At 42.3% G+C, this 12,154-nt stretch overlaps 1 protein-coding gene across 9 annotated transcripts in view; it reads right to left on the reverse strand.

Moving 5' to 3' along the window:
- Positions 1-12,154, reverse strand: part of LOC138184901 (agrin) — a 388,032-nt gene that overhangs the window by 25,985 nt on the left and 349,893 nt on the right. For all 9 annotated transcript variants that reach the window (XM_069123339.1, XM_069123341.1, XM_069123340.1 and 6 more), the window contains 2 exons: positions 10,427-10,663; positions 487-702 (listed from right to left, as the gene is read on the reverse strand). In XM_069123339.1, coding sequence (XP_068979440.1) covers positions 487-702; positions 10,427-10,663 — 453 coding nt within the window. The remainder of the gene's footprint in view (positions 1-486; positions 703-10,426; positions 10,664-12,154) is intronic.

Genomic DNA, 12,154 nt, shown 5'->3' on the forward strand with positions numbered 1-12,154 from the left:
GAAACGGGAAAGTTAAAACGAGTGACGAAGGATGTTTCCGTCTGATTTTCAGATTTTCCTTCGGAACGTAGGATTTTCGTTACGAAAAAAGATAGAAGATGATATAGGAAACTGGTTCCAGTGTTGAGAAAGAAATTTATACGGAATTAGCTAGGTGAAATAGGATGTTTAAATAACTCTGTTGTGGTTGGAGAAAATATTCGAGCTGTAATATTCAATTATTTCTACTGTATGTATTTATTACAGTTTTAATAGAATTTATTTTACTAACTATTAATTCATTTTAGTTTAGTGCTGACTTATTGCAAGGTTTGAATTGCTGGAACTGGAAAACAGTTGGAAATAACTTGAATAACAGAAAACTACGAAATACTCTATTTCCTTATTTGAGAAAGAAACTATCGGAATACATTCACCACGTTACGGTATAATAGTACAAATGCCTCTTAGGAACTTGGACGAGCTGGAGGCTGAATTTAAAATTACCCGAGCTGCATGCGCCATTGTAGACCTTCCTGAGCGATAATCTCGATCTGCAAGCTTCCTGCCTGAGGCTGCATTCATTCGAGTATGTTTTACCATCGCTTCCGCAAACTGGTGCGAACTCAAGGCCGCACTGCTCACCGCAACGACAGCCAGGTTGCCTCGAGTCGTCCAGCTGACAGATTTCCGGTTCTACGCACTCCACGTTACCGCAAGGATCTGGAAAATTAAATTGCGGTACGTGCTGGTTGAAGTCACGTTCAACTCGTACAATGAAGACATGCTGTTGTAAATACCTTCGCGTCTGGATAACGCGAGCAACGCATCTTGTTCTCGTTCTCGTTTTAGACTAAATCGTTGTCTGTTTATGAATTTAGCGGAGTTGGATAGTTAACAAAATAAAAATTACACAGCTTGGTCGTTACGATAATCAAAGGACAAAGAAGATCGTAGAAAAAATAAAAATTAAAGTGACAATCGCTGAAAACGTACGCATATATTTGACTATTCAGAAGAACCTTCCCATGAAAGATTATTCTCGTTTACTCTAAGACACCGCAGTCAACGTTTCGTCCCCGAGAAATTACGTTTCATTGTCCACGGGCTAACAGTTACTTCCGTTTGCGGATTATGAACGAGCTGGAAAGAAATGCTCCAGGGAAATTTATGCCACTGCACGGTTAGGACGGTTTAGTTGCAGTCAGATTGATAAAGGCAGATAGAAAGAGCCCGATGAGAAGTGTACGCGGTCCTATGAGCGGGGAAAAGAACAAGGGGTGGTAAAGGGGAGGAATGGTAGGTGGTTGAGTCCGAAGGGGGTTACCGTGGCACAGGTAGAAGCATGGCTGCACCGAGATTAATCTTCGCCCTCGAGGAAGGAAGTTGGATTCCGTTTCCTGTCCGCAGGCGGTAGGTTTCGACCTTACAGCGGGGCTGACGCGGCAAGTTCCCGAGGCGGTGGTGTTTCTCGGGGTTAGTTCGAGTTACAGCTCAGTGGAGCGGCTAACCTTCCGCAACCACCCTCGTTTCTTCCTCGTCCGCCGCCAGTTTAGTGGCTCGTCCAAGAGTTGTAATCGAAGTCCCCTCCACTCTCCTTCCTCTCACGCAAATATTCTCGTACACCTCGTAACAGTTTCGTTTTCGCTCAATTCTCACGTACCTTCCGCCAACCATAATTTATGACGCGCTAACTGCAACGTATGATTCCATCTTTTGCGTGCTATCGTTTGTCCATTGTATTACAGGAGACATCATTCGTGTGTCGACCGGCAAGATATTTCGGTTCTTACACTTTTATTTTATATTCGATACCTTTCAAAATAAGTGTAAGCTTTCCATATACACATAAAAGCTTTAACTTAAATAAATATATGTTTAAACTTGAACAACGTTAAATTTACACCAATCCGAAATTTTGAGAGTTTGTCTCTCAGTTTGAGACTGTTGTTCCAAACTCACGCGTGTTTGTGTTATCTCTTTCTTCAGCGGGAAATTACAATGATCAACGTGTCCAACTTTGAAACCATCGATTGAAAATACGATATATCTTCGTTTGCTGCTCACACGTAGCTGTCCTCATAGCGACGGCAATTTCAGATTAGCTCGTCTAACTCGATCGTTATACCATCCGCATAACAAGCGTTGAAGGCGTTTCCGAGCCTTTCTTATCTCTGCGTCTGCGTCCTTTTTCAAATTCTATCCGCGAATTCTTTTCAAAGACAGCGAACCACAGGTCTCTAAGCTGGCGCTCTAACTTTCCGCGACATTACCCTGATTCGAACTTCTTTGTGTTATCGTCAGAGCATCTCTAAGGATCGTCTGTATCGGCGTCTGTTAGTCGTTATCCATAAAACTACGTCGCGAGTGCGCGTAATGATGTCGCTGCATGGAGCACATGCGGCGGCAGTTGGCCATTTTAACAAGAGAAGGGACAAAAAAGCTCAAGTTCGCCGCCGAGTTTAACCCGTTGGACGCATTTAAACAGATATTTTTCTCGGCTAACCTCCAAGAATAATTTCCGAGGGAACGGAAGCGTCGATTCGTCCTATTCAAATTTTCTCGGTGGTAATTTTTCCGCCCCGCCGGCCAGTGAATATAATTCAACGGAGGAAAAAAGACAACGAAACGGGTGGCATTAAAACAACATTGAATATAAAGCGGTCGCGTGAACGAAGGTGGGTGGATGGAGCTCGCGGATGAAAGGGATGAGAGAATGGAAGAAGATCAGGACAGGCTGGCGTCACTTGAAACCGTAAAACCCCTCGTAAATTGCCTTAAAGCCCTTCGATCGTGGACAGAGTGCGTCGAGTCCTCGATTTTCACCCTGTTCCACCCCCTTCGGGCGATTTCGACGAACAAAAGCCATCCGGACCGTCGATAGAAGTGTGTTTAAAATTCCCGCGTCGCCGCGAGGCAATTGTTTTTAAGTCCGTCGCTAAGAGCCACACCAACCCCTCCCTCTCTCCTTTTCTTCACTCCACGGTAGTCGACGACCTTCTTTCTTCGCCCCTCTCATCCTCCCTCAACGGCTGTCTCCGACGGTAGCATCAGCCTTGTCTAATCTTCCGAGTTACGCGAAACTTTCTACGTGGCCCAGCTACTTTTTTCCAAGCCCCACGCCCATCCCACTGAGGTTTCTCTATCCTTCCTCGACGATCCTTCTTCATACCTCCGACCAACCGTGACCTCCTCGCCCGGCTTTCTCGCCACACCGCGCGTATTTTGCATTCCCGCGGAATAACTTTCAGAAAGGAATAATAAGCGGTGGGGCGGAATAAGAAAGAAGTTGTCCGGGAGGGTAAGTGGTGGATAAAGGGAATTGAATTGAGTTTGGTCAACGAATTGAAAGATCGCTAACTTCTCTCTCCGCTTGTCGCGTTTCGCCGTCTGCATTCTTATTTCGCGCTTCGTTATTGTTCCGGACGGTTTATCCTTTTTAGCCGCGGCGTTGCTGCATCTCTGTTTGCACCTTTTGCCAGTTCGACGAGTAGAATACGAGGATCTTCGCAGCTTTCAAACGACATTTAAATATTTCCTTCTAGCGAGGTGAAAATGTCGAATAGAGAAGAGAAGGAAGAGAAGCGTAATTCGTAGACTAATAGCAAATAAATTGTTACATTATGCAATTTGTAGAAAATGTACAGAATGCTTTGGAAGCTTGGTCTAGCTTTAGAAGTTTCATCCAGCTTTGTTTCAATAGAATTGGCAGTTTTGCATAGCTTCAGTTTTAGGTTTACTAGTTGTGGTTGTTTTACATAGCTTTGCACGCTTTCGAAAATTTCCTAACTTCATGTACGACTGAAGTTTGCTTGAAATTTCATCGAAGGTTAGGAAAAGCTATGTTCTAGTTTCGGTTAAACTGAGAGCTGAAACGTAGTTGCAGTGATCGTTGACGTATTCACAGAATGAAAACTTATTGTAATTATTTTTCCAAAAATTCTTGTAAATCTGACGTATCCTGTATGTTAATAAACCAGTCAGGCATGTTTATTGACTAGAAACTCGCATAAATGAAACAGGCAGAGAATCGAGCATTGGAAGATAGTCAATGAATTATGCAATCAAATTATCTGGTTTAACTCGCGAATGTCATATCATCGATGCTTGCAATAACATTCGTTCAATTATAACGTGACATGTTTCGTAATGAAACCACTTGACGATTTCAATAACTTTTCTAGTATCAAGTTCATTAGCGACTCAATTTTATTCTGCCACTTCAATAGAAAATATTTGTTTGGGGTACATTCGTTAAAAGGAGGAGGATAAGTAAGAATTAAGGTGGAATAATAAACGAAACGTTAATCAAACAATTAACATAATTGATATCACATCCATCTTCCACCAGATAACACGAAATAAATTCCTTACGCGACATAACGAGTTTACGGTGAATGTATTCATTCAGTAAATTTAGACACCACATTTACTAGTTAACGTATGCGCATATCAATCATAAATGAATACATTTACTAGGAATAGATATTTTGATACTTGGTCGATACTTGTACTAATATCTTACGTAAATTTATACTGTACGTAATGTAATTGTAAAGGTATGCTTCGTCGGTATGCAGTCGGCGTATAGATTTTCTAATTGCGCATCACTGTGCAAACAAAATAGAATTTTATCGCTCGTCAATCTACGTCAAGTAAATTCCCAACAAACACAACGATAAACACAGCTGAATTTCTCGAGCTCTTAACCACCCTCGAAATACATTTTCCCTTGTTCGACGCAAAATTCACCACAAACAAATCACATTAAGCTAGCAAATCTTAAACGAACCATTCGACTGACATCTCCCTTTTCTTCCCTGTCAACGGATATCCTGTTCGGTAGTTGGATAGATAATGCTGCACGGAGGATGAGCCACGGAATTCGGAGAATATGAGGAACATCGTTGAAGGGAATTACGCCCGAGCACCAACGACTGTCTGTGTTAACAGCGTCTTGGCGGCCGCTTTCCGCAGCGTCTACTGTTGTGTACTACTCATGTGTACTGGCAGCAAGCCACTTTCATTCGACCTGTGGCATCCCCGAAGTGTACGCGGAACCCATGCAGCTCCTTCCCTGTAGCAGGCGAACAGGCAAAACTAGACGTGGCAGTCACTTAGGCTCGAGGCGCGTAAACATAAGCGCGCAAGAGCATCCGCCCAGAAACAGCGATGGTAATTTACGAGGATATAGTACGGAGCATAGGAAACTTCCTTAGGGAAACCTTCGTCGCGCACGCTGCATCGTAAACGGGCTACTTGGCGAGACGAATTGGCTACGTTTGGGTGTTCGATGGTAGATCGCTCCAAAGAGACTCCGTCGTAGCACGTGTCGTTGGTGAATTATAAGTGATTACACGGATGAATGCAGATGGATTTGACGCCGCTCCACGCATACCTGCAATTTGCATGCACGGATTCGCGGTTTGATTTCATTACGATGCAATTACGGTGTAACCGTTTGAAGATAATTTATGGCCGGCTCTTTTGCTGCATTTACATGCACTAGCAAAATATACTTGAGACTATATCGTACGTGACGGTTCTTTTAGCCGCTTGATATTATTCAGGCTTTGTTGATGAAAAAACATTAGCTTCTTCTGGAAGAGGAAGATGAAATTCTGATCGAAGAAAAATCGTAGAAGGAAAGTTGCATCGAGATTGGATCTTAGAAGCGTTTCGTCAGTGTTCTCCCGTTTTGTGACGAGATTCTGAAAGTAATTTGATTTCGTATGAATGGGTTTGTAGGTTCATAGATATTTAGATGAAATATACTTAAAACGTTATTTACAGGCAATGGTCTTGCTATTTATTAATATCCATGTCTGCATAATTTCTAATTTCTAGTCTACGTACGTAAATATAGTTGCATTCGTTATCCACCAATTTAATCCCTTTCTTTGCATACGACAATCTAGCGTTTCGTTCGTTTTTGAAAAAGGCATACGAGCAATTTAACACACCAATCGCGGATCTTCAAGTTTAATCGAACCGACGCGTCAGGGTAGGTCTACGCACGGCTCGCATCTTGAGTTTGTTCGCTGTATAGTTGGCGTTGGAATCTCCGAACCGACTAGCGTGAGAATTTAGTCAAGCCCGTTTCGAAGTAGCTAGGATCCTCGAAGCTAACGTTTCGGAGATCTGCCCCTTTTCCCCTACAGAAGACCCTTATTTCGGCACACTCGAGCGTGAAGAGAACGGCACGCCCGCCTCCATTCTGATTTGGATCAGGATATTCACGGGAAACGAGCTAAAGCGAATTTCTACAGCCCAAGGTGGAAGGGGCTCGGTGGAAAAAAGGGCTAGGAAGAAATAGCGCTTATCTTGGAAAGGAGTTCTCAAAGACTCCTCCTGAAAAGGTTACTTAACGATCGCTGCGTGCACGGTGACTGGATAATTGTGAAATTAAACAGAACGAATCGTGAGATCGTCTCTGCTGGCAAACGATCGCTACGTAATTGGGGCCAATTTTACTCAATCAAGATCGATTCATCCTTTATAAGATATATAGTTTCTTAAAATATATGATATTCCAAACGTGACTCTCATACTTTTTGTATTTTGATATATTATTATTAATTTTCTTCAAAAGTCTGATTACGTCTTGTTCTAAATGCGACGTCATTTGTCACTCGGAAGGAAACGTAGTAACTTCCCCCTTGTTTACGAGTTTCCGTCGCGAATCTCTCGCATACAGTCAGGAAAGGTTGATCCTTTTCAACCGCATCGCGCTTTTGGGAAGTTTTCCTCGGGATTCTCACGCACTTGATAACCAATAACGATTCCCTTCACTGTCTCCTACAGATCTGCTTTATAGTGCATTAGCATTAACACCGAGAACGAGAGAAAGAGAAAAAATCCAGCATACTTTTAATCGCGAGGCCCAGCTTCCGCGCTTTATCGTGTTCCGCGACCTCTTTTCTCCTCTGCCACCCGCGCCGTTAGCAACCGCTGTTGCTGCTGCTGCTGCTACTTTCAATCATTGAAAAAGTTCGTCTGTCTCGAAAACTCATTTCCCCCTTCTTTTTTTCAATTTACCCTCGGGCCAATCGTCTCTGACGGTGGAGAACGAAAGAGGCTCGACAGTAGATCGCGCGGGGCGGAAACGGAGTGGGTGACGATCGAAAAGTCTCGAAAGTTTCGAGCTAATTTGATTTATCGTCGCAGCCACTTGAGATTCGCGACCCAGCTCGTTCCACCCCTGACTCGGCGTCCTCGTTGCCGAAGAAATTAGGAGGGGTCAGGGATGGGCTGGGTTAGTTAGAAGCGAGCCACGATCGGTCCCATGCCGATGGAATTTATTATTGATTTCGCCATCTCACCAACGTGGAGCGACTGAATGCGATTGATAAAAGACACCCTTGACTTTCTTCTTCTTTTTTCTCTATTATTTCTCCCTCTATCGTGACTTTCACTTCGATGAGAATCGAACCGAGAAGAATAGACGCTCGGTCGAACGATGCGACGGTTTCGTCCAATCTTTTCAGTGTCCTCGTCACTGATTATTAAGTCTCGTTGTTCTCTGTGCAACTCGATTATTAGACTCGACGAAACAACGGTACAATTCTCTAGCATCCCTCGCGCTATTTACAAGTTCGCATAAGCCTTGTGATCGTGTAACATTTTTTAGCAATTTTCACTTTCAACCGGTTGCTCTTTATCCTTCGATTTTACAGGAACATCAAGAGCAACTGCGTCGCGAGGAAGACGCTTTGGAAGAGGAAACGCATCGATGTTTCCTGGCGTTCGTGAATCGCCGTCCGCGATTATCATCGCGTCCGTTTGAAGAATAAAAAGCAACGGAATGGATGTGAGCAGACGAAGCGTCGGCGGATGGACTTGCCTAATCCTAAGTAAACGTTGCCTCCTTTACTCGCAACTACCTGTCTGATCAAACATTTGTCTTTACTACTCGGTTGATTAAACGCCCGCCGAGTTTATACTGCGTTCTAGCCTTCGGTCGAGAGGGCACAAGGCGACTAGGGTTGGACAGGGGATAAACAGCCGAGTAAGAAATCTGAAGGGTGTAAGCTCGATCAGGCGAATTCTAACAGGAGGGTGGGAATGAGAGGAGCTGTGACGTGAGATACGCGGAGAAAATAAAAAAAGGACAGATGATTGGTAAAGGTAAAAAGGCAAAAACGATGGGATGAACAGAGATAAAGGGAAGATTGGTCAATAAAACAAAGGGTAGAAAGAGAGAGAATCAAGAGACGGATGGAAGAAACGAAGGTTCGTATGGATGATGTAGAATGCTGAAAATTAAAATGAGAAGAGCAAAATGAGAACGGAGAGACGAGGTTGAATGCAAAGCGAAAGAAAGGAACGAGGAAGGTGCGGATAAACTTGTTAATCCACAGGCCTTACAATTGTATTCTTTTGTAATAAGAAGCAAGTAACAACTAAGACATTTCTTTTTCTAGAAATTCTAAATTTCTAATTCTAGAATTTTCTAATTCTAATTCTAATCTTCTGAACAGTAATTTCTAGGAATATGCAGTAGAATAGAACGCACGACAGAGAAGATAGAAGTTGTTTAATCGTGCAGAAAGCTGCATTCAAATAGGAACGTTCCAGAAGAACACTTTTCTTCTGGAACATTACTATCGTACCCGAAGAGAAAATTATAAGCGAAAAAAACGCGTGTAGTTGAAGGTAAAGCGTAAGATAAATATAAATGCAGGCAGAATAAGGAGGAGAAGTCTTACAAGCTATATCAAAGGAAGGGATCACCACGAGTAAAAGGTATACGAACAGAGGGAAAATTAGATGGAGAAAGAAACCGGAGCATAAAGAGACGTACACTGACAATTGAAAATGAGCTAGAAAAAACGAAGAAACGGTATGAAGAAGCTCTTTCCTCTTCTCTTCTGGTTAGTTGCTTTTAATTTGAAGCGAACGAGGTAGCAGGAGGGGCGAAAGAGCAAGAACTTGATTCTTCTCGTCAATAGAAAAGAATCGGTTTAATCGGACGATAAATGGCGAATATACGTTCCATCTGACTGGCTATAGCTTTGGAATTTACTTGCACGATTTACGCTTTCTTTTCCACAGAACGTATGTTTGTGCGAAACGATTTAGCTTCAGTAAATACGTGTCGGTTGTTTATGCTACTCGCACGTTGCTAATTTATCACTGTCTTCTCGTTGCTTTCGACCGATGTTGCGGATTTCCGACGATTTCGCGTCACACCCTCGGTTTCTTCTGCAGTCGTTTAGGTTTCTCAGTCTTCTGCCGGCCTTTCGCTTAGTTCGTCGCTATTTTTCAATTGTCGAGCATTGCATAACGGAATCGCCGATTAATTTTACTGGTCAACGAAGCGCGCACTCGCACGACAGAAAATTAAGAATTGTTTTAGGATTGGAGGCTTTTATCCCGCGGTTGAATGGCACAGATTTTAAACCGTTGTATTTAATCAACGATTGTCAAGAATTAGTATTCAGCGAGCAGCAAAAAAAAAAAAAAAAAGAAAGGCGTGTATTGTGCTTGAAACGATAGAAAGTTTATTGGTGGAAGGCACGAGGACAAATGAAAATAAAGTCAGCTTTTAATCTGTGAGTTGTGAAATTGAAATGGAACGTATCGATCGGTTCAGCAGGCGCGTTCTTTAAACTTTCTATCTCCCGACGATATATTCCGTTCATCAAGTATCTTTCATTAACAAATTTACCGTTTATCCAATTATTAGAATCATCTTGGGGCAATGTTCTTATATTTATACTAAATAAATAAAATTTTCTTCTATATTCGGATAGCGATATAAACGAAAGAGATCGGTTCCTCTAGAATCACAATTTCACAGTTACGAATTTCGCGAATAAGGATATCACCGAGAAATACGCAGAATGTCGCGAATGTAAACGACCGCATCTGCCCGGAGTAATCTCGATCGCGTGCATAAAGTCGCAAGTAAATACGTACTGACAAACCTCGATATTTAAGCTCGGCTCGACTTCGATTCAGTAAATATTTGTTTCCGCTGCAGGCCCCGTTGCTGGATTATCTCGGAGTCCGAATACGCTTTCGCTCTCGATAAATAACATCGCGAGGAAACACGAGATTCTTAGGCATGCATCTTAAGTGTTTGCAACGTGCTACCTGCCTTACATTGCTATCGTTTGTTCCTTCCAAGATCGATATTTCTTGCGTCATTTCGCGTCTCTTAGCCATTTACAATTATTTCGCGAAAAAAGAAACGAGTTCTATGCAAACTAGAAATTAAGCTGAAACGATAAAAAGTTCGTTTCTTTATGATCGTAAAGTGTTTAGCTTTTAATTGAACGAAGGTTTGGCTATCCTTGAGGAAAACATTCATAGTATTTTTTTGGAATCGTACTTCAGCGATGTAATCGGAATTTAGAAACACGATTCGGTATACGACAAGATATAACTCGCAAGGAAGCAAAAGATAAATGTTTCGTATTGCAGTCGAAAGAAAAATACTTACCGCATTTGCCTTGAAATGCCACCGTGATATTAACACCCTTCGCGCACGCTGCCTTGTTCAACTCGCAAAGAGACGGATAGTCGGTCCCATCTGTGCCGCAGACAGGGCTCGATCCTTCGTGATCCCCTAAATTCGGACAGGATTCCAAGCATTCACAGGAAGCTTTGCTTCCGTCTCTGCTTCGTACGCATTGCGCTCCCTGAGTACAATTTAGTTTCGCACACGGGTCCTTGATTTCTGTAACAAAAATTGATGTCGTTGAATTAACAATTGTTCGAACAGTCGTAATGCTATTGGCATTCGATTGAAACAGTTCGACGAGTAAATATTCGAACATTAAGCGAATGTAAATTTCTCAATTACCAAATTGCATATTGATAATCGCCTACTTATTCTGAATAATTACGATCTTTCACCAGAAATGGAGATCGTTAAAGTTGCTGAAGCAGGATAGGAAAATCATCTTGCGAGAAACAATTTGACGAATAGGAAGGATGGCGACGGGCACGTTTAATCGATAATTTTTTTACCAGCATCACGGTCGTTCCGGCATCAAATGTAATTACAAACCGTAAACATGGGGCGCGTCGTAAAGCGGCGTGAAATTAAATCCGCGCGATTCACGATGAATAAAGTATCGTCTACCGGAGGATTTAGCCGGCGTGATAAAATACAGCGTACGAACCGTGACCGTGCTCGCCGGCCCTCGGTTCTCCTTTCTTCTCGGGATTTGAACAGATAAAAGCCGTCCACGAATATTCAGCCGCGGCTAAGCCAGTGAAAATTTTTAATGGAACCACTGGCGAAGGAACAGAGAATAGTAAGCCCAATTAAAACGTTCTTCTCGTTCGCCATAGCTATGATATCATGGCCTCTTTCTGGCAGAACGACACGAGACACGGGTAGGAAAATAGAGGAAAGAAGTAGCTTGTTCTTGTAACCTGGATAAAAGATGGTTAATGATAATAGGAGACTATATTTTGAAGGAGCGGTACATTTGGCTTTTGTGGGGTATTTTAGAAATAGGTTGCAAAAGTAATTTACTTATGTTAGAATCGTTTAATTTGTTTGTGATACACATAGAATCGGTTAAAGTAGTAAGAAATTGAAATTCGATCAAAATGGATAACGTGAAAGGAAGAAAGATGAAACTAACATACACCGAAGAATAATTTAAACGAAAAGTTTTAAGGAAAAAGATATTTCTCCGTCCATCTTCTTGCGTATACGACAAGAGAAAATGCTTTCTTAAAATTTACAAAACCCCTTCTTCAATTATTTCTATACGTTTATTGTTTTCTTTCACGAATGAGAAATTAACTCGTGAAATTATTTTTGAATATTCTGCTTCACGGAATATTCTCAAGTTCGTGACAGTGCACAAGCCTTTCTTCCGGACCTTCGTTACAATTTCCGACATAGAGCGTCGTCGTTATGCTCGTTATTTGCGTTCAAGTACCTTTTGGAAAAACGTAGCAACACTGGGATATCGTCAACACTCCACACAGTACCAACACGGCTTTTCCTAGCATCGTTCGTCACCTCTTCCGTTGCCTCTTCTGCAAATCAAGCCGACCACCATTCATCTCTCATCGTTGTTACGTCATGCGTTTCATCAGACAACCTTCTTTCCGTCTTTGAAAACGAAGGACAGTGGACGAGCTCGTGTCAAATGCGAATGTGACATCTTCAACATTCCAATGCTTGAGAATTCTTTACAGAATATGT

This window comes from Bombus flavifrons, chromosome 11 (genome assembly GCF_040668555.2).
Source record: "Bombus flavifrons isolate JBK064 chromosome 11, iyBomFlav1_principal, whole genome shotgun sequence".
Lineage (NCBI taxonomy): Eukaryota > Metazoa > Arthropoda > Insecta > Hymenoptera > Apidae > Bombus > Bombus flavifrons.